At 41.5% G+C, this 25,086-nt stretch overlaps 2 protein-coding genes across 5 annotated transcripts; both read right to left on the bottom strand.

Moving 5' to 3' along the window:
* Positions 1-689: 689 nt before the first annotated feature.
* b4galt3 (beta-1,4-galactosyltransferase 3) lies at positions 690-9,438 on the bottom strand. The gene is made up of 7 exons (XM_088291584.1): positions 8,947-9,438; positions 7,070-7,545; positions 5,977-6,212; positions 5,263-5,453; positions 4,553-4,675; positions 2,967-3,071; positions 690-1,778 (listed from the first exon to the last, which is right to left on the bottom strand). Exons 2-7 carry the CDS (start codon positions 7,350-7,352, stop codon positions 1,442-1,444), a joined length of 1,275 nt encoding a protein of 424 aa, XP_088147710.1. The 5' UTR covers positions 7,353-7,545; positions 8,947-9,438; the 3' UTR covers positions 690-1,441.
* Positions 9,439-10,521: 1,083 nt separating this feature from the next.
* On the bottom strand, positions 10,522-25,046 carry bgnb (biglycan b). 4 transcript variants are annotated; one of them, XM_088290249.1, is made up of 10 exons: positions 24,900-25,043; positions 22,838-23,144; positions 21,447-21,613; positions 16,967-17,228; positions 14,095-14,207; positions 13,644-13,857; positions 13,445-13,555; positions 13,144-13,237; positions 12,072-12,210; positions 10,522-11,994 (listed from the first exon to the last, which is right to left on the bottom strand). In XM_088290249.1, the coding sequence occupies exons 4-10, from the start codon at positions 17,211-17,213 to the stop codon at positions 11,797-11,799; spliced, it is 1,116 nt and encodes a 371-aa protein (XP_088146375.1). In that variant the 5' UTR covers positions 17,214-17,228; positions 21,447-21,613; positions 22,838-23,144; positions 24,900-25,043; the 3' UTR covers positions 10,522-11,796. The 4 variants fall into 4 exon arrangements, with proteins under 4 accessions (XP_088146375.1, XP_088146374.1, XP_088146373.1 ...); XM_088290248.1 differs by lacking the exon at positions 21,447-21,613 and having other exon boundaries at positions 22,838-23,141; positions 24,900-25,046; XM_088290247.1 differs by lacking the exon at positions 21,447-21,613 and having other exon boundaries at positions 24,900-25,040.
* Between the last annotated feature and the right edge of the window lie 40 nt (positions 25,047-25,086).

The raw sequence follows: 25,086 nt of genomic DNA, 5'->3' as shown, positions 1-25,086 counted from the left end.
GAAATAAAAACATCATATTTTAAAATGATATCTTTATAGAAATCACCGTTACAGCAATAGATAGATGCAACAAGCACATTCAATTTAGCCCCCCACACACACACACACACACGCACTCTCACTTCACCTCCTGTCAGATTGCTAAAATACATTCAAAAATGGTTGAGTTAATAAATAAATCTCTATCCTCTGAGTACAATATCTTCCGTCGAAATGTTCGCCATTTCCATTTCATGCTTTTTTTTTTGGATGAATGAAAACGACGAGGTTCCAAAACTCAATCTAGGCAATTACCGTATTTTCCAGGCCATAAGACGCTACTTTTTTCCTAGATTTTGAACCATGCGACTAATACAAGGGTGTGACTTTTCCGTGGATTTTTCTTTCACCAGTAGGGGGCGCGCTATGGTTCAGAAAATACGAACCAAAAAAAAAATCTTGGTTTTATTTTTTTTTCTCTAGGGTTTGTTCTGTTTTGATTAGTAAAGTTGTTGCCGTGTTAAAAGGCACTGTTTTAATCTGTTAATGTACCTTTATGTGCGTTCACAGTACAAAATCGCTCCGCAGAAAACAACAAAATTTTTAAATTTTGTTTTTTTTAAATTTCTTTTCAGAAAAATAATTGCTGCGGCTTATATACCGGTGCGCCTTATAGTCCAGAAAATACTGTAGCTGCTTCTGTTACATTCAGCGATAACCTCTATACCGATGCTTTCAAACTGAGTTTCTACACAGTGTTTAATTGCCACTTTTGATACGTATGCACATTCTGACACGATAGCCACTAGGAAGTGATGCGCCTTAAATATGATCTGCACGCTTGCTTTTCTTATACCTGGTCAGAGAATAACACCACAATATCAAGAAGCGTTGCTCCATGTAACAGGAGTGGAATTAATAACAAACACAGCATCATGCCCGGTGTGTGATTATCTGACAGTCATGATCGCTATGATATGCTGAGTCATAGAATAAATCTGTTCCCCCGATGTGGTTTTGATTGTCTAGAAACTAAAACTCAAAGAGAGAGGCACCAAACAAAGAAAATATAAACTGGTAAACAAATAAAGAGGCTTTTCTCTATATAAATATAATCTATAGTGACCTTGATGCACACTGATAGAAAACAGCAATCCTGGAACACATATGGAGTCTTTGAAATCGCGCCTCCCTGCTTTCAAACATTTGCCACAAGGCAGGAGAGGTCAAATAAATCTCAGGTCGGTTTATAAAAGCGCTTTAAAAGAGAAGGCACAAGTTTTTTCGCAGCACAACAGATGAAGTTGCAGGTCAGCAGCTGGGTTATTTTCTAGATTTGACTTGTTCGACCCAGTTGAGCCCAAAGTGAAAACCAAGCGGCGTCCGTACCTGTCGTGAGCGGAGGAAAACCGCTCAACCAGCGAGTCCCGCTAAAAAGCCGTGAAGAGAAAGCCGTTTAGTGCTACAGGTGAGTCGCATGCACTTTTGTTTTCTCCCGTGTCATTTTGTGAGCCGCCTTTGTCCGAGGAGCTTCCGTCTTCACGCCATCAGATCTTGTCACGGTGACATTGACGAGGACGGAGGCTTTGCTCTCCTGACTCTCCGTGGGTCCGGTTTTGGAGGCGCTACGGGGATGCACCGGGGTTGCCGTTTTCCCCTGAGGGTGATGGGGCTCTTCTCCAATGTTGACAGTGAGGTTAGTGTAGAGAGGTTCCTGTTCTTTGGAGACGAGTTCGTACGTCAGAGAGTTGAGGCCGTCGGAGCGCCAGTTGAGCCGGGTCCTTTTCAGGAGGTCAAATCTAGAATGTTAAAAATCCGTTTGACATAAAAATGGCAATGTGAGCGTGGTAAATAACGGCAAGGGTTTAGATTGCAAATGAGTCGCCTTTGAGACGTCACTCAAATAATTTGACATTTTCCATTGAGCTTCATTCTATTAAGAAACTAAAATGCACACACTTGTTTTTTTTTTAAATAAATAAATAAACTGCAAGTATAATATGTGAGCTTGGTGACAGAGTGGACATTCTTGGTTATTCTAATTTTATAGTGGACAGCATGATTCAGTTCGCAAGATTTAAAAAAAAAAAAAATTAAATTCATCTTTTTTTTTCCATTTCATTAAGAGCGAGTGGACTTTTTAAAATTGATGACATCCAACTACACATATAATAACAATTATGAAAGTGTAAATATTGATTGGATTCCACTTGAGAAATACAAAATGAGGTGAAATGTCGCAAAAAAATATTAATGGCTTTTTGTAAACAACAAAATGGAGTGGAGAAAATATGTTTTTAGTTGTTAGGTTAATATTTCATCTAATTTTTTCAGTAAAGTGATTTTTTTTATATAGCTGTAGCTGTCGTGAAAGCGCAACAGAATACAAATAGAGTTAAGTTGAGTTGAATTTTACTCCCTAATGGCAGGTTGGACAACAATCTGAGGGACTCATGCAAAATTCAATATAATTATGAACAGTGATTGATAAAAGAAGCTTCATGAAGCATTTGTGATCATTTTTTTTTTAACCTGCAGAGGGCATTCGGTTTAGATATGCCGTCGAAATTTAATAAATTTGTACTGTAATTTGTAAACTAAGACCACAATTTAGAAGAGGAAAACGGTATTATAAGTGCTTCATGAGGCTTAATTTTCCCATCACTAATTATGAAAATTGAATATGTACATTATCAACTTGACTCGTTTTATCAAATTACTTGTTTAGACTAAAACATGCATTTATTTAGTAGCTTTTAACCACTCATTACACACACTGTACATCCAAATTAAAAATGGTACCAAGAAATGTCAAATTAACACACTATAAAATACTTATTCTACTTGTACGTCTGCAAATGTTTTCACACTCAAAATAAGAACTCAAAGTTTCATTATCATGCGCCATTTGCATGATAAGTGAGTGATTCCGATGAGGACACCAAAGGCACTTGATGCTGATACTGACCCGACTACTGCAGCCGTACCTGTGTGGGTTGTGTTCATTCCCTCGGTCACCTCGATGCTTGATCATTTTGTAATGACCGATGGCCACTGGGGGGCGCACAATTTTCATGCCAGACAGACGCACTCTGGTTGAGCAGCAGACAATCGAGAGAGGGAGGGAGGGGGAGGGGGGGGGAGAGAGAGAAGAAAAAGAGAGCAAGAGAAAAGATAAAGAATAAGAAAGCGAGAAAAAGAGTGTGAGAGAAGAAATAAAGAAAAAGAAAGAAAGAGCGAAAGACAAGAAAGAAAGAAAAAGAGCGAGAATAAAGAAAGAAAAAGAAAGAAAGAAGAAATAAAGAAAGAGAGAATAAAAGAAAAAGAAAGAAAAGGGGAGAGAAGAAATAAAGAAAAAGAGAGAGAATGAAAGAAAAAGAAAAAAAAGAAAAGAAAGAAAGAGAGAGAGAGAGAGAGAGAAGAAAAAGAGAGCAAGAGAAAAGATAAAGAATAAGAAAGTGAGAAAAAGAGTGCGAGAGAAGAAATAAGAAAGACAAGAAAAAGAAAAAGAGCGAGAATAAAGGAAAAAGAGAGAGAAAGAAAGAAAAATAAAGAAAATAAAGAAAAAAGAGCGAGAAGAAATAAAGAAAAAGAGAGAGAATGAAAGAAAAAGAAATAAAGAGAGAGAGAGAGAGGAGAACATCAATATTCATGTATAATCAGTCAACAAGTTTCAAAATAAAGCACTTGCTGTAATCACTACTATTGGTACTGCTATGTTAAGTACACGGTTTGCTATTCTGACATCTATATTTCTCTGGGCAAGGCAAACGGACACGTAACAATACTCCCATTTTAAACGTACTTCCTGTTCATGATTCTTTTTTCCTTTCCTTCATTGCCAAATTGCTGTCTAACGTGGAGATCTGTTGAGTTCTGTTTCAGTGTGGTCCGTAAGTTACTCAAAATGAAGGGCGACAAGAAATTAAAGTCACGGCAAAGAGGCACAAAAGGAGGCAGTATTTTATTGGAGCTTGCTTCTTGTTAAAATGTTGGCAAGATTTTGGTATTCCCACATGAATTGTTGTTTTTGTACTACGGCAGATTCTGCCACCTGTTATTTGTTTTGTTTCGGTTGATTTGTGGCCTTACTTTCCATCAGATTTTAGTAGCTATTACGTAGATTCGAAAAGCAAATAGGGACAGTTGGCAGCCAAGAGGGCAGCGTTATGTCTTTTCAAGTTCCCGGGTGAGACTTATTTGATTTTCCTTGTTAAACTACTGTTTTATAAAGTGCCTATAAAGATGTCATCATTTGCCGGCCGACTCTTGGCTGCACTTGCAAGGCGGTCACCGCACGTTTGGATCTGATCCGTTCAGCGCGTCTCCTAACAGGAAGTAGACGAAGGGAGAAGCCCCACCCAATGAGCTTGTCCATGCGAACATACTCACTGCGCTCGCAGAGACACACAGCAAAGCCACGGCGGAGAGGGGTGACGTGAAGATGAGAGATGATGTTAAGATCACAAAGAATGAACACAAAGAAACATGCAGGAGTGGAAGTTTCAAACAGAAGACTATGATGAGAGACAAAAGATGAACATGATGAGTCGACCACACGTTTACGTTTTACCTTGCCGCGATATCATCATCCTCGCCCCCCCAGCCCCAATACTGGTTGGGGAAGCCGTTCATCTTCATGTACTGGTCTGGTGTCACTGCAGAAACGCCTCCAAAATATTGTGGATACGGAAGCCTGGGAGGGTCACACAGCCATGAGAAGATTTGGACTACAAAGTAGAGCATTTCTGGGTCAAGCAAAAACGTATGTATGTGGAACTTTCGTGGCACACTGGCGTGTCAAAGTGTTACTTTGGTAGACCTTTAGCTAGCCCAGTGCTTCTCGATTATTTTCTGTTACGCCCCCCTAACATGAAGAAAACAATTGACACCCCCACCCCACCACCCACTCTCAGCAGCAACTATAAATAATAGCATTTTCGTTGCAAAAAAAAAATAAATAATCCCTACGCCGAGTTTTGCTCACTGTGCACAATGGGCAAGGAGAGCGCCACTGCCATCTGCTGGAGTGGGTGTGCAATTACACTTTAATGTCATACGGTGGAAATAAAGCATGTTCCCCAGGGTCACCGTGTATTTTACTTTCTTATTTTTTTTTACTTTGGGAAAATTGCCTGTCAGAGACTTTGCCAAGGTCTACCATATGGATGCATTTGTGGGGATTGTAGCAAGAGGAAGAGAAAAGGAGTACCCAATAAGTCCCTGACAGTCACTACATGAAAATGATTTCCTGCAAAATATTCGCGGTGGGCTTTTTTCTACCTATATTTGAACTTGTCCATGGCTACGGACAGGTGAGTGGGAAACTGCTTGTGGCAAGTGTAGGTATTGTGATCGTTCTCGGGAAGCAGGTCAACATCATGGAGGAAGATGCAGCTCCAGTCTTCATCTCGGAGAGCTTCCCGCACGCCAACGTTCAGCAGCTTGGCTCGGTTGAAGGTGCCGCTCCCCCACTGCGAGACATAAACATATGAGCACAAGATTTGAAAGACAGAAATTTGAAGAGGCACCGGCTAAACTCAACACAACAATAAGATTGAGCTTCTCCTTGGTGTCCTTATCGTCTGCTGGACACAAGACAGCTGAGTACAAACATTTAAAAATGTGCTTCTGATAGCTCCTCCCCTTACTGTTGCTTCAGCTGTGGCGGTGCGACTTAAGTTACGTTCAAGGCTCGCACATAAATTTTTTTTTTTTAAATTCAATTTTTGGAAACCTCAATATCGCAATAGCAATTCATATTCAGTAAAATACAAAAAGCAGTTTTGCTGAAAAAACAAAATCGACCATTTTGAGAGAAAAAAAAAGTCTGACTATGCTCAAAAACACACCGATACAGAATTTGAACATGATTTTAAAGATGTGCGTTATATTCAATTACAGGTCTCAAGATGAAGATGAAGGTGATGAAATTTATTTAAATGATCAATTATGATTTTAAATGAACAATTATCATTAATAAATCATTCTCCTGACCTGCTGCACTATGTAAATGCTGTAGTGGATCTGTTGCCTCTGCAGGAAAGGATGGAGGTGGTAGAGCAGGGCACGAAGATGTGTCAGCCGGTTCCGGTACGGTACCACGATAGCAGTGTGGTGCCGGGGTTCACAGTCCGGTGGATGGTAGCGTCCACCTGGCAACACCAATGGGTTCTTCATTCTGATCTCCTCCAAAGTCAGAGGTGAGGACAGATGAACAGACACGGGTCCAACTGTGGGGAACGGAAAGGTTTTTTCTTATTACGTACAGTCCTTCGAACGATGTCAAATGAAGCGACAGTGGTGCCTTGAGATACAATTTAAATATGTTCCTTGACTACTCTCGTGATGCAGAAAACATGTATCTCAGATCATCTCAACTGCGCTGCACATTTAGGTGTTTGAACCTTCGCCACCTGGGAGCACGTAACAATAAACCGCACTGCAGGTTCAGCTCTACTCTCAGGTTCGATGTATGACAGCACTATGAGTCGTTCTTTGCAGAGGAGAAAGAAAACATAACCGTGAGCATTCTTATCTCATAGGCTACCATTGACGGATGAATCCGTCAAAAATATTTGTTTTTATCTCGCCTGGTAATGAATGAGTTAAATAGGTCTGTCTACTTGGGTTGCAGCACCGTTTGTGTTCACACAGCCATTACATAACTCTTCGAGCACCGTTGACGTGACATGTCGTCAATGGCAATCCGAAAAAAGAGCAGCATCTACATCAGGGGTGGGCAAACATTTTGATTGTCGGGCCACAATGGGTTCTAAAATTTGACAATGGGGCCGGACCAGGAGCAGATGGACGGGTGTTTTGGTAACCTCACCTCATCAGAGAAAAAAATATACATTGAATTTGAAACGAAAGTGAACAAAAGCATTACAACAAAATATGTCTGTGAAAAAACCACAGTATTTAGAAAATAAAATATCAACAAAGTTTATTCATTTAATTTTTTTTCAAGTTCGGCGGGCCAGATTAAAACGTTTAACGGGCCACATGTGGCCCCCGGGCCGTAGTTAGCCTACACCTGATCCACGTCAATTGCGCGACTGTATGTTTCATATGTTTCCTTCCTCACCCAGCAGAGGTGACACAATCTGGCAGTTTGCCAGAGGCGGTCCCGTCGCAGGAGGTCCAGTACCAGCGTTCTGTGGTGGGGGAGGCGGTGCTCTCAGATGACTGAGGTTGGTGTAGACGTCGTGGGGTCGCGAGTAGTCAAACTCTTGCTCTGTGGAGTGCACCAGGACAGACACCAAACCTCTGAAGCCCCCGAGGGAGAAGTAGAGCACAAAGGCAAACTGGAAGCCCACTAGCAAGGCCAGTGTGCACGGGGAGCCCAGAGAGCGCCCACAGCATGCCATAATCAAGTATGCTGATTGTGCACACGGAAACAGGATGGGTGCAGATATGAGTGAGGGCAGGAGAGGAAGAGGAGGGGATGGAGGGATAGCGCAGGGTGACGGCTCAGGCGTGCGCGAGGAGGGCGACCATCATCAGGGACAGATGGTCGTCGTGGTGAAGCTCAGTCTGGACTGCCATCACCTCCTGGCCTCACTAAGAAAACGCAAGAAAGATGACAGTGGACTTTATTTACCAAAAGGTTTTTCATGAAATTGTTTATTCCACTTGGCTGCAAATCCAAAATGTAATACTGTAAAAAATGTCATTAACAAAATAAAATCAAAATTCTTTAAAATAAAAAACAAAAAATAATAACTGAAACCTAACTAAAACTGTCTGTTCCTCACTTTATACCAGTGCTTCTCAATTATTTTCTGTTATGCCCCCCCCAGCAATAAGAAAACAATTCACGACCCCCTACCACTAACTCTCCGCCGCAACCATAAATAATAGCATTTTCGTTCTAAAACAAACCTACACCGTAGAGTTAATACTCGCTGTACACAATAGGCAAGGAGAGCGCCACTGCCATCTACTGGAGTGAATGTGCTATTACACTTTATTGTACTATGGCGGGAAAAAAAAGATCCCCAGGTTCACACGCGCCACCCAGGAGGCCCTCCCACTTATTTGAGAAGCTCTGCTTTAAAGCAAGACAACCAGTCAATCTTCCAGTATGCTATTAAGTTTTTTTTTTATTTTGGTCCGAAAAAAAAAAAGTCACTCATTTTCATCATAGTCAATTAAAATCACAGGATGGTCAAACAGTTGTTTGAAAATAATTATCCTTAGTGACTTTTTGTTTATCTTGCACTCAACAAGTATTCTATATATTAAAAAAGATAAATCTAATTTAAAAAAATTCAACTAAAACAATGCATTTTTTGGGGGGGGGGCGTTAATGCCACTCTAGATATGGTCAATTTTCATCCATTGCAGTCATTAGGGTTGCAGTTGAGCTGGAGTCTATCCACAAGGTATGAGGTCATTTCTGTTGTCCAACTACTGATGATCATAACAGGTCTCATAAAAGCTACTGAGTGACAGGAAGCATCAATGCACTGCTAAATGGAAGAGACGGTCTTGCACTACAAAACTGCAGCAAACCTAACGTAAAACTTGGCAAAGACACGCAACCTGAGATAAATGTCATGTTTTCGTCCTGATTCAGCGATGTGGCATTTCCGTGTGTCTGTGTTTGGTGGGAGCAAGTGGCGCTTCTTGATGCCTGCAGATCAAATGAATCCAACGTCACAGCTCTCTGTCAGTCTGCACAATTGCATGCAAGAGCAAGCTCGGTACGCTTGCATGTATCACGCCACTCGTGGTGGATTATTTTTTTTTTAACCTTCAAAAAGCAGTTGTGGAATGGTGCGATGAGATGAAAGCATAGCAAGTGCAGTAGCATCCGTGCTCATAGCCTATCATCATCGCTGCAAGGAAATCATTCCTTCACCAACAAGTCTCCGCGAATGTGTCAGAATTGTCTCATTGGCCACAAGCCAGCAACTAATTCTGCTGCGTTTACAAGCTCTGCTGCTCGTGCCGACTCACCAGCTAGCACATCGCTGCTGCCTCCGCTTCTGCTGCTGCTGCTGCGACATTTCCAATCCAGCCCGAGGCTTCCGCCGACAATCCACAGGCCGCAGCCAGCCTCCCAAAAGAGGCGATGGACCAAAAGATCCAGTTTGTTCGCAGACGTTGCTCGCTCCTCCTCCTCCTCCTCCTCCTCTTCGTCGTCCTTCCCCTCCTAATCGCTCATCTGGGGGCGAAATCGGTGGGCTGCAGACGAGTTCACAGGCAAGAGCATGTCCCGATTGGCTGCACGCGATGCATGTTCGCGCACTCGCAATAACACGAGAGAGTGCGCGGGGCGATGCGTCCTCCGCTGCATCATCGAGGAGTCACCGAGCGCCTTTTTTTTTTTTTTAAACACACCTGCCTATTGATTCCTGCATAGTCTATTGAACACAAAGCTATGTGTAGCTTTTAGTGTGTTGCATTCACGGCAACGGGTGCGCACAAAAGTTATTTGTACCTTCTGCCATCATTTGATTGCTCTACCTGTTGTTATTAGTCGCTGTCATACATGGATTTTTATATTACGTGCGTGAAGTTAACAAGTGTACTTCCGGGTGACAGCAAAAGGTGACTGGCGACCAATGACTAAAATCGGTTGACAAAACGGGTGATCGAGGTTACGCAGCCAGTTAAACTACATTTTTTTTTTAATTATTTATTTATTGTTTGTTTGTTACACTCGAAACTGGGGGTACATCAAACCTCAATCGCTGTGTTTCCATGTTTCACATTGGGGCGCCGAAAAGTGTTGTCAAGCGATTCAATGTTTTAATTAATTGATCGCAAATAGAATTTGGTAATTAATGGCGATTAATCACAGTTTTCAACTTTTATTTTTATGAAGCTTGTAATAGATATTTACTTGAGTAATATCTTGGAATTGGGGTAAAATTACCAAATATGAAGTATATTTTAAGACTGTTCCAAAAACCTTTTTGTTTTTTTATCCGTGAATACCATCATCTTCACAGGCATTCCCTTGGAAACATTTCTCAAAACGTATACAGTACATTTAGTTCTGCCCACAAGCACCACACTCCAGGAGTTTTGGTTTGCAAGGCCCAGTGGTAACTTGAGGAGGGTGTTTTGTTCTGAGGTGATTTACTATCGTTGTAGAGCTGATTATGGTGCATGCTTTGCTAAGTATGCAAATTATTTTTGAAGTAAATAAAGCTGAGTTAACTAAGTTAAAATATTTAACTGTGTTAACCTTTTGACAATTAACCTCCAGAGTTAACACTTTAGTTTTGACAACTCTGATATATATATATATATATATATATATATATATATATATATATATATATAGTGTGTGTGTGTGTGTGTGCGTGTATATGTATATGTATGTATTGTGGGTACTCTTTTTTTTCTCTTAATGAATTGCTGAGGTATTGTATAGAAACTAGGTATCGACAGGTATTAAAAACAAGTGACCCATATTTTTTTTTTTTTAAATGATTATGACACCCCAAGTGGATGGTGAATAGGATTACATGGATAGATATTGACTTCATTTGACAGACCTATCGCTGCAAAATGGCACATAGACATCTTTGACATAATTTATTTGCATTCTGTTGTGTTGGTAATAATCTGTGAAGGTTTACACTGGAAAAGAAAAAAAATGTACATATAGCACCATTAAACATAAGATACGGATTTAAATTGACGACAGATTCATGTGTTCAAGCCAGTATGTGTAAACTGCAATAATGACATCTTCTATAACAATCTAAAATAATAACAGTTAGACTATGATGATGATGATAATAGAATGCGGTTGATTCATCTATGAAACGTTCTCCTTTTTTAATATTTCTGCAATATGATATTGGACCCAGCGGTTGCGCTCTGTCTTAATGCAGCATTTCGAAATGTCTTTATTCACATGCAGCAGTAGCTTCAAATTACAGAATGAAGACAGGACATTTCTATGGTAAAAGCGCTTTTGCATGACCGAGCAGAAAGAAAGTGAGCAGAAATCTGTGCAAAACAATGCATCAACACTACTTTCGTTTGCAGCACTATGCGTACACAATACTTTTTTAAGAGTCCATAAGCAAAGCTGGTGTGTGTGTGTGTTGCTCTAAATGGGGCACACGCCCACAATTTCAGTGCCCCCTCAAGGACTACAGACAGCGAAATAGTGAGAAAAGGCACAAGAGAGTCTCCTGACACAGAAAGGTTGCAGGTTCAGTCAGGTCAATTTCAAACATGTTTACTGCTGAGAAGAGGACGCTCAGTCAAGTGAACCCCAAGTCGGAAGAAAACACGTGACTGAACCACCTGATCGTGAATTACTGTCTGTTTCTGCAAGTGTTGTTGAAAGAGCGACATCTAGTGTTCAATGTTAACACCATAAATTGCTAAATTTAAAGAAAAGATCTGAGCAACTATCCAATAGTACGTCACTCAGTCATAAAAAGAAAATGTTTCGAGATGTAAAAATCTATAAGGTGGCTTCTCAGTTTTTTTTTTTTTTTTTTTTGGGTGGGGTGGGAGTAATTTTCATATGAAAAAAAAAAAATCACAAAAAGCGACATTGTGCAAGTTATTTTTTTGTTGCTATTTTGGATCAAAACAAACATTCTTCCTGGATGCGAATTATCCTTTGAACTGAAATGAAATTTAAATAGAAAAAAAAATCATAAAATTTAACTGTAATCTTAAAATGTATGCTTTTCGTCTGTGTTATCCGCTTCCCTCCCCTCAAAGAAAAACTATAAATAAAGAAAATAGTAATATTTTCAAATATTTGGAGAATTTATTTAAAATTTAGCCTTCATTTTTCCATCACTTGCCCCTCATACTCTGCACCCTCCTCTACTTTTTGTAGTTTCCGAACTGGACGGCCAGTCGGTCGCTGACACAGCGGAATGTTGCGGGCTGCACCTCCCAGTAGTTGACAGGGTTGGAGAAGAGACTGATGCCATGGTAGAAAGATCTCTTCATTCCTGCTCCTTTAGGACAGAAGGCATTCAAATCCACCTTGGCGATGTTGTTATGATGAAGGTACACCACCTTGAGAGCAAAAAGTAGAACACTTGTGGCATGTCCTTGCAAAAACACAACATGCCTGGTGGTTGCTGTCGACTCACCTGCAAGTATTTCATATCTGGGAGGCCTTTGGGAACAGTGGAGAGACGATTGTTGTCCAGATGCAGCTCTCTGAGCCTTGGTAGAAAGGCGAGACTTCCACCCTCTATGTTACGGATGTGATTGAAACTAAGTCCCAACCTGCAGCAAAAGCGGACAGGAGTGTAAATTGTTCCTGAATTGTGTTCAATGTTGTTGTGTAGTGGCTTTTGAAATTGTTGAGACATTTCTCGGCCACTGTAGTCTAAGCATCATAATAATTCAATCCACCTTGTGCTGCTAATTTTGGTATATGCGCCTTGGCCGTTAGGGGGCAGTGTAATACACTCAGACAATTTATATACCACCCACAGAAGAATTCAATCTCAGTTAAGTGTGGAAAAAAATGTTATTTTTGTATCGTTTAAAGGCTTATAACTGCAGCATCAATGCTAGTTTTATTAGCCTGTCGATGAGGTTTTGCATTGTGCGTTAGCGATAAGCTAGCAGCCTTTCTTAAATCAAATTTAATGCGGTTTTGTTAAATACACAGTGCCAGTTCAGCACTCCACCGACTGCGCGTTGTCATCTGGGCTAGGCTCCAGCGCACCCGCGACCCTCGTGAGGAAGAGTAGCACAGATGATGGATGGATGTGATGTATTTAAGTTAAAACTAAACTTAAACTAAAACACACACCCACAACAGCAAAATCCCCACTGACCTGCTCTCATTGCTTCTCCAAAATTCTTAATCCTTTTGAAATAACAAAGGAGAACATAAACACAATACAAAAAGTTCACAATTGTTTTGGAGTAGATTATTTCGGTGCAAACAAGTGTTCCACATAGGGTTGAGGTCAGGACTGTTGGCAGGCTACTCTACTCTTTTGGTCTCTAAAATTCTGGAGGTTGGCTTTCAAAACCACTGCTGTGTCCGTCTGAATTGTCTGAAATGAAGCGACTGCCTCCACCAAAAGGTGACACTTAGTTCATTGCCGTGCAAACACCTTAGCATCTGTGTGGCCCTACAATCCAAAACTTTTTGTTATATGTTGATCAAAAAAAAGGTTGAAAAGGCCCGTTGCTGGAGTTTACCGGAACAGGTTCTTGTAGCGTTTCAGGTCCTCCAATTCCACGGCTTGGATCTCATTGTGGTCAAGATGGAGTTCATGGAGATTCTCAGGGAGATCTGAAAAGGAAAAAAAAAACTCTGCTGAAACTGACAGAAATATTTCCCACAGCTCATTGACGTAGTCGGAATAGCAATGGTTGACTTTTTTAAAACCTACAAACCTGGAAACGTCATGCGAGGCAATCTACCTACAATTTAACCGCTGTTCTCTTTTCACATGATGACTATCATAAATATATTTTGCTTGTCAGAGTAATGACCTACCTTTGGGCACACCAGTCAGTCTGCTGTCTGATATGCGCAAAAAGTTCAGTTTCAGACCCTTGAAGGCACCAGGCTCAAAACCACTGTTCTGGATGGGGTTTGCTCCCATCTCTGCAAGAAACAAGAAAGAACTTTGAGTCAAAACAACGAACCTTCAATCATCAGTGGATCGCAGAGTTGATTTTGAGATTTTTTTCACCTATGCAGTTCATGTTGCCCAGTCCTGAGAAAGCACCAGATTGCACCTTCCTGATCTGGTTCTCGTGGATCCTGATCTCCACCAAGGAGCGAGGCAAGTTCTTGGGGATGGTGGTCAGAAGATTCTTGGAGAAGTAGAGCTTCTGCATGCTCTGAAGAGGAATGAATGCCCTAGGGTGGACCTTGGAGATGTAGTTGTTCCTCAGAGATAATCCCTGTGAAAGACGAGAGAAAACAATGTTCTGTATTGACGCCATCAAGATGAATATTGTACCACCTGAAACATACAGAGAGTCTAGGACTGATGTAACACACACACAAAAAAAAGGATCTTAAAAAAAAAACATCTCATTCATCTACAAAATGGATGTTCTTAAATATTTCACACCATCGATACAGCTGAGTCGGTGACGCAACCACCAGATCTCAACCAGACTGTATGTTTGTCTTACATATAAATTGGCGAGGCCCTTGAAGTCATTCTCTCTCAGCTCGGTGATGTGGTTGTTCTGGAGGTCCAGGAATCTGGTGTCAGGAGGAATATTACTTGGCACCTCACTCAGACCTGGAGACCAAGAAAAACACAAAAGGGAGCCACACTCCATTAAACTCTTCTATGAGGAACTTGTGAAGCAAAACCCTTAAAGGCTACTTTGCGTTCACTGTGCCACCGTTTAGGATATCCCGACTTAGATGGAAGGAAAATGAAGGAGCTGGTGTGTTCTAGGCCCTGCGAATTAAACCAATCAGAGTGCCGCATGATGTCAAATGAGCACTTGGGGTTTCGGAGTTGTTTAAATGAGAGATAGGCTTATAAAGGATGCATATAAAGACATGCACACTTACATACACAAACACACACACACACACACACACGCACGCCAGATGGGGACACCAGATGTTTTCCGCTCTTCAAGTCACAAAGGCGGCAATTTAAGCACCATCAGTATCAAGCTTTTCTGTTAAATGAAAAGGAAACAACACAAGCTGGCACCCTGTCGGCACGTGACGATTTTGAGTGTCTTATACCAGCTGCAAAAGATAAAAAATAAAATAAAAATGAGTACACAAAAACTGGAACAATGTGCAGCCGCACCATGGTTTGTTAAGCATATTTTTTTGCGACTTTAAAATTAAAAAAAAATATTTTTATTATATTATTTATTAATATTTTTTTAATTATATGCTAGATATCCAACTATTTTTTTCTACTGCTAATCCTGTTCCAGGTCACTGGTGAGCTATCCTAGCTGACTACGGTGGACTACACTCGGGATTGGTCACACCATCACTGAGTGCCTCAATATTTTGCCACTCGAGTGGAATGACACTGCGTTGACTTGATCATTAACCACATCAAAAAAGAAAAATGCACGTGTGTATCAAATGCCGTCTGTTGCCCAAGCGAACCTCATCTGGGCGGCGTGCACGGTGCAAGCAGGTCAGCTTGGCAGCCCGTGCCAGCTGTCCCGTTGGGATCCAGGCCTTCCACCAACCGCATCTAGCAGCCACAGCTGTCCATTCAGAGTTAAGTTTAGATACGGCTTTGGCTGGAACCAGCCACGCCCTCCCTTTCGCCACCAGGGATCGAACGTCGCAGTGCCGTCCAGTTTCGGTTCAAATCCACGTCAACGGTACTGAAAAGGATTTAAGCTGCAAGCTCGCCTTAATCATACAATAAATGCAAATGTATTCATAAATATGTCTGACCAATAGGGTGCTTATAAAAATAAATTATTAATCTGCTTCAAACGTGGTATGCCGCATCAAAGTTCCACATAAACAAAAGTTGAACAAAGATTCAAGAAGCACTCCGATCAAAACTCATCGCCAGTGACCTAAAACCCCAAACCGCAGATTTCACCCATAAAGCCGCCACAGCTCAAAGGCTTCACCACAGACCGACAAAACTGGCACCTTTTCAGACCCCAGCGCCCCTCCAGAGAAATACTGAACAACATGTGGGGATGCACACGGAGAGGAGACAGACGCCACTGCCGAACACACATCTGTTCTAAATAAGCATTCAGGAAATTATATGCTTCCACATTTATCCTCTGCAGAAACAGCAGTGCTCCACGGTAAATACAGAGAGTTCAGAAAGTGATGAATCAACAGAAGCGTTATGTTGAAACGGGATCTTCATACCTGCGTGTATGGCAGATTATTTTATTTTTGGTGATAGCAACACTGTCTATCAAACTTAAAATCAGGATGTGATTGGATGAGCATCATGTTTTTGGGAGTTTAGTTTTCATCATGTTGAGTTTTTGGTCAATTTGATATTTTTTTCACAAATTAATACTATTGGTCAGTCCCAAAGCAGCTCTGTTCTTTTAACAATTTAAAGTGTTAAAAATGACTTGCGCTCTTTGAAAATACAATGGCAATGGCTCAACAAACGAGGAGTTTGGTTTCTTGAAAAGTGATTGTTGTGGAGATGTGAGGTTTCCACCCGAGGCCAGCGAATGTAGGTGAGGGTGAGAGTGATATGCAAATTCTAAGTACGCGGACGTGTATGTAGGTGGAAATGGTTTGAACATGTTTTTGATTAGACCGGTTATGGACATCAAAAAGTTCAGGTTCAAGCATCTGGACCGTGTTGATTGATGAAGATGTTTCACTTTTAATCCCAGAGCGTAGTAAAGTAGAAAGTGAAATGTCTTTAAAAATCAAGAGATCCAGTAGGATTTGATTTACCTTGGGTGAAAGTGAGCACTACACTTTCCTACTAAATTCTTGTGGGAACCCTTTGCCCCGAACATGAAATAGCGTGTCTCCTCCCATCATATCCTGTAAGTGTCTGTTATTTGCCCAAGATCATACTGATTTTCTCTCCGCTGCCCTCAATCCTTCACTCATTTGATCCCTCTCAATCCGACAACTTTCTCCGGTTCCCATCACAGCTCCGCTTTATTTTCCGACAAAACCTCATCTTCCACTCAGTATCTGCGCACGGAATCTGGAACGGAGAAATCCCCGATGGAGATGCCTTCCCTTGTCAAAATATACTATCCCAAGGGATAAATCTGTTTGATATTAGAATAAAAGAAGGCTTTGATTTCAGGAGTGGTGAGAGTCAGGCAATGCTCAGACCTTCAGTCAGCGTGTGACTCAGTTGTGTTTCACTCATCAAATTCGCTTTCCCCACGGGCCCGTTTGAAGACCTTGCTCGTTTTGTGTTGACAAGTGTCACAGATACATTTCCTTGTTTTAACCCACCCCGGTCCCCACATCACAAATACACACACAGGTCCCCACAACACATATAAACACACTTACTCACTCACACACATACACAAGCTCAAGTACACTCTCACTGACCGAGGTCAGAGCACTGGACCACTTTGAGTCGACACTGGCAGCCAAAGGGGCACATGGGCATGTCAGGAGGGGGCAACTCTTCAATGGCGGATCCTTCTTCCTCATCCTTCATCATGGCCTTCATGTCAATGTCCAGACTGTCCAAGGCAAAATCCCAGAAGCCTTTCTGCTCGAACGGCAGGGCAGCGGATGGGGAGAGCAGCTGGGCCACGCATAGTAATAGCAGGAAGGAACAACAGGACTGCATCTTCGTTCGGGACACCTTCAAAGGAAACAAAGCAAAGTAAAATGAAGAAGCGCAGAATTTGATACATTACGAGTACGTCTGTGGTAACGTTTCGTAAAGCTGCCACTTGCAATTACCACGCACATTTGATGAGATTTTTTTTTTTTTTTTTAAACAGCTCACTCGCAGGTTTATATATATATATATATATATATATATATATATATATATATATATTATATGAGGACACGTTTCTAATATTGTGTTCATCACCACTCAGAACCACCAACAGAAACAAATGACACTGGACACTAATTATAACGGAAAATGACAAATCACGAAGCCACTATTGACACATCGTCCCTAAACTCTTTACAAGCCTGACATGTTCGCGTGACCTAAAATGAACGCGTTCCCACCCGAAGACGGCGAGAGCTAAGCCAATCGCAAATGTTTTTCCCTTTGCCTTCTAACCGGTCAATGATTGCTGGTGCGTTGCGAGCTAAGTATAGTGATTAACGCACTTTGTAATAATATGATACGGTCTGATGATTCTAAACTACACAGCTCGCAAGTTTACACTGCACCAAGAGGGACCCAAGAATCCGTTGAGGGAACTGAAGCCACTCCAACCGCAAAATGCCACCGTCTGCTTCCTGCACACCGAGCTGAGGTCAGGTCTCTTCGTGGCTTCAGAGGTGGAAATTATTGCAATGGTGCAGCCTTACAAAGATGCAATTCATTCACAGAGGAAACGGTTCTAAGAGCAAGTGCAAGTGTGTGCGTTCTTCTCAAATAGCATGTCAGCAGAAGCCCCTTTTGTCAGACTGCATATTCAAATCTACTAACACGCGGACGCCTATGTTGACTTGATTTATTCCGCCTGTGCTGCCTAAATTATTACAAAATTAAGATTGACCCCACAAATTGAGCCATACTGCTGGAAGTGTTGCTCTTTAGCATCAATGCTAATCCCATCATGAAGCAAAAGCTCAGTTCGCAAGCGTTGTCGTGTGAACTGATTTTCTCATCCACAGCCGCAGAATTCCACAGGGCGCCAAAATTGGTGTTCTGTTTTATTTATGATGCCAACAAACTGAGCCTGCATGCCATCCGCACCAGCAGCTCCTTCTGGTTTGCAACATATTCCAGATCAAGTAGGCACTTGACGAGTATCAGAAGGATGATAACGAGCAATTTGGGGTTTAAAAAAATTTCAGTTGATAGTTACGACAGAGACTGACGCAGAGATACTGAAGACATTCAGTCTGACTGTTGGGTGTTCCGGGATTTTCACTGGCTGTTAATATTTCTTTTAATTAATGGTTTTCACCTAATGTATAAGGATCGTGACTAAAAAGCCCAAAATATTAAAAAAAAAAATATCTGTAAATGTAATTTCTAGATTTGAAGTAATGTTAAAATTTCGTGAAATTTCCTTTTTCTTTGCACCGAAATGGAAATGTATTAAATTTCCACTGCAACTTTATACCGAGAGTGCTATTTAAATGAGGCAAAAATTATAACAAGTGCTTCATGAAGCTTCATTTGCACACTTTGTGTACTCCGCATGTGCAAACCTTTCCACACACTAATTTAAATTTCAATACATGTTTTGTTTGTTAAGCGGGCAATTAATTAACTTGGCTTCTTACAAAAAATGCCTTTGTCAGTGAAAAAAAACTCTTTTGGTTTCCGTTCACCTTATAGTGGGTTCACCACCTTCGAGAGAATGGGGAGGTGGGAGACTAAAATAACAGTTCTATTCTTCTATTTTAAATGAAGAAAAAAAATGGATTGCAACGACGTGGACCTGATCTGGACCTTGCGGACCGTTCCCTGCAATATAAATAGCAGTCAAATTATACCGTTTGGCAGCAAAGAAATAACAGCCGTGGCCTCGGCTTGGTCAGAAAAACGAAGCCAACGGGACCCAGCCACGGCGACACATTTGTTCAGCATCGCACAATGGCACACAGAGAAAAGCGGCAACACAACACCAACGGACACCTACAATTTCTGCAACGTGCGCAGCACAAAATTATGGTCGATATCACAAATATATTGCCAATCTAAAAGCGTGCGCCTTAATCAGAGGGTTTTCGATAGTCAAACCAATGATTTGTCTGCCGTTTGTCTGAATGTGGCGTCAGATGAGGGTTCATGGGGAAAAGAATTGGAAAGAGGAATAAAAGATGGGAAGGAATAAACGCAAGCAAGCAATTTTCTATATCCCGGCCACTCCGGTTGGGATCATTTGGTCTGCTAAATGACCGCTCATCATATCTGCAACTTTTCACATTTTGACGAAATAAAGGAGACAAGAAGAATGGACAAAGATAATACACATGAAATAAGATGTAAACCGATGAGACAATTAGGCACTGATGGGTAAATCATGAGGCCTGACAGGGAAATTATGAAGGAAAAGAGGAAATGGCTGATGAAACATTGGCCTAAAGTGAAGTTAAGCACACTTAACTCCATCCAAAATGAAACCAATAAAACGACCACAGATGACCACGCCTCAGTTATCCTCTCGGAAAAATGCGTGGGTCCATGATGCTCAAACATCCACACACTTTTAACATTTTGTGACCCACATTCACTCACTGAATTCCATTTACGGCATTTTTCTGCACTTCGACTCCATGCATAGTTCTTGTTTAAGGTTTTCACACTCGTCATGGGGGAAATGAAGCTTCATGAAGCAGTTGTGATATTTTTTTTTTAACTCCTTGAGATGTTGCTTTTAGTTTCAAGGTAAAGGCTAGATGTAGAAATGTATTACATTTGCACTGCATTTTTAAAACAAGAGTACCATCTGGAGGAGTCAGAGGTTAAAACAAGTGCTTCATGAAGCTTCATTTGCCCATCAGTGTCTCAAACCCAAGCCTCTGAAATTAGCGGGACATTTTCTATATGTACAATCCATTATGTGTTGGGTACCTGTCAGAGCTTCCACCCATCACTAATATCTGACATTACATCATTCCCACAAGACAGGTTTTGCCCGAGTCAAGCTCAATATCGCTTTACGATGTCTGCAGCCTGTGTGGCGAGAATAATCCTCCTGGCATACAGTCCACTGCGTTGAGTCTTAAGTGAGTCATTTAACTCGCACTGTCACCCTTTGAAATCAAACTACTCATTACTTGTGACTGAGACTCAAACCACATGAAAATGGCCCAAAAACGGTAATGTTGGTACTATTCAAATTAATTGTGGGGAAGCGTTTTTTTCAATCCATTTGATCCACCAAACTGCTTATACAATGTAGCCTCACTCTCTCTCTCTCTTGCACAAGGCAAATAATATGCTGCCTATTGAAGCAAGCCAAGTGTCATTCACATTTTGTACCACAAGCAGCTGAGGTTTCAGAAAGGTTGCCATTTTGCCAATTTTCTATGGCTCAGTTGCCAAACCGGCAGATCTTCAAGATTGGGTCGGAAGTTAAGCAAGAGTTGCCACGTCATTGTTCACCAACCCTGGGAGGATGGAAAGTGGAGATATGATATGAGTGGAGATCATATGGTGAAATATGTCAGGGGCGGTTTTTCTATGGGTGAATTTTGGTAGTTACGTCGTCGGTCGGTTAATGGTAACATTATATTATATTGTAGGCTAATAATATTCCCATAACATACCATCAGGTGATGCAAAGGGAGGTCAGCGTTCACAAGCCAATTTAGTGAAACCTGCCAGGTCAAAGCTGAAATTTGATTAAAAAACGGGCAGACAAAGTGACCGTAAAGTGTCAATTGCAGCTTCAACTTTTTATTGTTATGTGGAGGGAAAATCTATTCATGGCCCGAGTTGCACCAAGGGGATTTTATGATGTTTAGAGAAAGTGTTTTGTAACAAGTCAGTGTTATTCTGAACAGAAATCCAATATAAAATGCAATCCAATAAAGCTAGAACAACACAAACTTAAAACTCACAAGTATTCGCCTGCGGGCCAAACTCACCACCGTTCGCACGTAAGGTGTTTTGGTCCGAGGGGGGGGATGAAGCCCTTCTTCAAAGGGCTTGGCTGAGCTGACTTCTCAATTCTGCCCAACACACACAAACGGTTGGGCCGCAAAGTGCTGCCATTGCTTTTTTGTCACATGCACATCTACACGAACTCGAATTCACTTCTGTTTTTGCCATTGTCTAATTTGCTGCTCTAAAACCGAAATCTCCTCAATGGGCAACTAATCAAGGCCTATTTGCTTCTGTTCTATTCTATAATGTTCTCTTCTAGTCACACACCTCCTCACACAGGCTGAGCTAGGCGGGTCCGGTAGCAGGCTCCGGGTGGAGTAAAGTGCCCCAGCGGCTGTAATTTGGTGACTGCTGCCTCCTAAAAAAAGGACGCCTTTGGCAGCTCCTCTGAGGCCGCCAAGCTTGGATGTGGTGGAAAACAGCAGGGAGCAAAGCTGCATACAAAAGAACCAGAACAGCCTGTGAGACCTTCCCAATTGGAAGTACTTTGGAGAGCTGGGTGTTATTATCGCCGAGGATGCACGAGTTTGAGATGGATGCTGAGAGAGACAGGTGAATGTGCGTCGGTAAAGCCACAGACTGTCTAATAAGCGGGGAAAGTAAAGAGACAGGAAACAGACACGTTTCATTGACAGTGTCTGACCGGGGCCACCACAGTGTTTGCTCTGTCTTTGCGCAGTTAAGGTGACTCAATGGCATGACTGGCTCATACGGTGGACATGAGGTCATGGCCAAAAGACCGAATGGGGCCACCGGGGGAGACGGTATTTCTTTTTTTTTTTTTTTTTTTCTACCATGCGACACCTTGAACACAACGTCAACAGATGTATTTGGAGAGTCTGATGAGAGAAAAAAAAGGGTATGGCAATTTTAAGAAACAGATCGGAATGTGAGTTCCAGACATTATTTTGTCTTTACGAACAGATTGCGCCATCTGGTGTAAATGTGGAATAAAGGTTGAAGGCAGATGTGACTGATTTGATCTGGGACACCCACCAAGTGACGCTGATGGAAATGATTAGAGTGCAATTATTTGGAGGGAAGTTACAAACAAAATTAAGGAAACAAAGGAAGTGGTATTTTTTCCCCCCTAAAAAAACAACTGTGAATATAAATATTGAATTTTTTTAAAAAAATGCAAATTGTCACATTTTAGGAATTGCATCATGCAGAGCAGCTGTACTTTAAACTCTATTGCAGGGGTGGGCAAACTTTTCGATTGGCGGGCCACAATGGGTTCTAAAATTTGACCGAGGGGCCGGACCAGGAGCAGATGGATGGAGTGTTTTGGTAAACTCACCGCATCGGAGAAAAAAAACAAAAAACATTGAATTTTAAATGAAAGTGAACAAAAGCATTACAACAATATAGATATCTTTGAAAAAACACTGCATTTAGAAAATAAAACATGAACAAGGTTTATTCTTTTATTTATTTATTTTTTTAATTCGGCGGGCCGGATTAAAATGTTTAACAGGCCTCGTGTGGGCCCCGGGCCGTAGTTTGCCCCCGCCTGCTGTATTGCTTCTCAATGGTGACAAGAAACAAATCATGTTTACACACATTTCTGTGCACGCCTGATAATGGTACACCCGATACGAAAGTCACAATTAAAGGATTATGTTACATTAAAAAAAAAAAAAAACATTATCTCCTACCTTTTGATAGAACTCTGATATTAATTCCAAATTCCAAGAGTAGGTAGAACAGTGTTGCCTCCCTCTGTGCGTCAGATTATCCCGCAGATTATTGGTTTTATATGTTCATCACATTCAGGGATTATTACAGTATTTCTCTGTGGTCCTCTGACATCCAGCCTCTGCTCCTCCACCACCGTGTGCCACTGTGAGCCGAACCAGGGCTTCCAGCCCATAAAGTCAACGAGCCAGCCTCCTTTCTCCCCTTTTTTGGGGATAAAGGAGGGGGAGGAGGAGAACTGGCGTACCACTTTTGCTTTAATTCCTGCTGTATGGAAAAAAAAAAAAGTTTTATAACAACAAAAGACAATATTTATGATTGGGCATGTTCACAGAGACAGACGACACCTAAGCAGTATTAAGTACCGTATGTTTCTTTACATGGATGAGCACCATAGAGCTGCCAAAGGCACGATAAATTGCTGTCAATTTGTAGCTGCGATTGGCAACTTTAAATATACAATATGTTTTCCTTTGTGAATAGTAGTGATGGGAAAATGAAGCTTCATGAAGCACTTTTGATATCTTTTTAAAAAAATTTTACTCCTCTAGGTGGTGCGCTTGGTTTAATGATAAATGCTCGTACAATGGAAATGTATTAAATTACCACTACATTTTTAAACCAAGAGTGACTTCTGAAGGAGACAAAAACGATCACAAGTGCTTTGTGAAGCTTCATTTTTCCTATCACTGGTGATTCGATTCCCTAATATTGTGGCTGGTCATCATACTAACAGTAAGTGCTTTGTTTGTTACTATATAAAGACTGTTTTTATGCCAAACAAATTCCAATTTCAAAATTCAAAATAAACATTTTAGTTTTTCGTATTCTAAATTGCCCATGCAGTAGCCTACATGCTTGTTTCACAGCATACTGTAAATCCACAAAGAGGACATGGTGTCACCTCCAGGCTCATTAAGAAGACAGATCAAATATATTTGCGGGATAGTGGCGATCAACACGTCTCACTGCTTTCTCCTTGATTTCCACTGGCTCTCTGATTTCCTCTTTGGTTTGCCAGCGCCCAAAATGATGCAGTTTGGCGAGCCACACCATCTGGGAGATTTTCCCACCTCGCCCAACAAGTAGCTGCTCAAGCATTTTTCAACTAGTAGCTACACATTGGCCCCGAGCGCCGCCGTTTTGGGCTTTTTGAATGTCACATCCTATTATTCAGCCTCACTATCTAGCTCAACAGCGACTTCCTGTCCTGGACTCCTGTTTCAAAGTGGACAATCCACCGTTGCAGGCCAGCCTGGTGCTATACTGGGAGATTGACAGGGATGAAATACATTGCAGACAGCATTCTTACTTGAGCTCTCATTGTGTTTCTGTTTGTTTTTTTTAAATTAAATCCCTCTCTTTCTGTGGCTTTGTTGATTATGGTGTTAGTCTGGGGCTGACGGGCATGGCATCCAAATTAAACTCTATTTTTCTCTCTCCCTTGCGCCTCCATGTATTAGGGCACCCGATTGTTTGCCCTTTGTCTGATCATACAGGAAACACGTTATCTTGCATTTGTTGCCCTGACTCTTGGCAACTTGTAACATAAATGAGGGCATTCTAATCAACAACAAAGATTTGAATATTAACTCATTCACTACAAGACGTAAAAAAAAAAATGGATCTTTGACGTCTATAGCCGTCAATGGTAGTAAGTGAGTTAAAGATGCCCACAGAGAACAGACACTTAGATATGCCTCGATTTAAGAGGTAAGTAGATAGGTTTTTGTCCAAAAATACAAACACGCGCTTTAGGAATATCGGGTTTTTTTCACTTTCTAAAAGCTGCAATGTGGTCACGTCCATATCCATCCATTATCTGTACCGCTTCTCCTCACTAGGGTCGCGGGGGTGCTGGAGCCTATCCCAGGTGTCTTCGGGCAGTAGGCGGGTTACACCCTGAATTGGTTGCCAGCCAATTGCAGGGCACACACAGACAAACAACCATCCGCGCACACATTCATACCGACGGAATTTACAAAATCCAAAACAATTTTCAAAGTAAGTGGGGCAAATTACCTCCTGAGACAAACAGTGAAGCGAGGATCACAATCAGCGTCTTTTGACACCAGGCGTACGGGACGACGTCAAAGTTCATAAATTTGTCTGTCCATCTTCGTAAAGTTCCATTCGGTCGTTCGAGTAATGGCTGAGGATTTATTGTTTGTGACAACAATCACAGTCGTGGGTTCATGAGAAAAATGCA

This window comes from Idiotropiscis lumnitzeri, chromosome 3 (genome assembly GCF_059441095.1).
Source record: "Idiotropiscis lumnitzeri isolate Australia: NSW breed Sydney's pygmy pipehorse chromosome 3, RoL_Ilum_1.0, whole genome shotgun sequence".
Classification (NCBI taxonomy): domain Eukaryota; kingdom Metazoa; phylum Chordata; class Actinopteri; order Syngnathiformes; family Syngnathidae; genus Idiotropiscis; species Idiotropiscis lumnitzeri.
The sequence above is the reverse complement of the archived record's forward strand: the minus strand, read 5'-3'. Positions and strand labels throughout refer to the sequence as shown.

Coding starts and splice junctions, on each gene's coding strand:
- b4galt3 (XM_088291584.1), bottom strand. CDS start 7,352: ATGGCATGCTGTGGGCGCTCTCTGGGCTCCCCGTGCACACTGGCCTTG. Junction 6,213..7,069: donor GATTGTGTCACCTCTGCTGG/GTGAGGAAGGAA, acceptor CGTTCCCCACAG/TTGGACCCGTGTCTGTTCAT. Junction 4,676..5,262: donor ATGGACAAGTTCAAATATAG/GTAGAAAAAAGC, acceptor TGACCCTCCCAG/GCTTCCGTATCCACAATATT.
- bgnb (XM_088290248.1), bottom strand. CDS start 17,213: ATGCAGTCCTGTTGTTCCTTCCTGCTATTACTATGCGTGGCCCAGCTG. Junction 14,208..16,966: donor GGTCCAGTGCTCTGACCTCG/GTCAGTGAGAGT, acceptor CTTGGTCTCCAG/GTCTGAGTGAGGTGCCAAGT. Junction 13,858..14,094: donor AGGGCCTCGCCAATTTATAT/GTAAGACAAACA, acceptor CGTCTTTCACAG/GGATTATCTCTGAGGAACAA.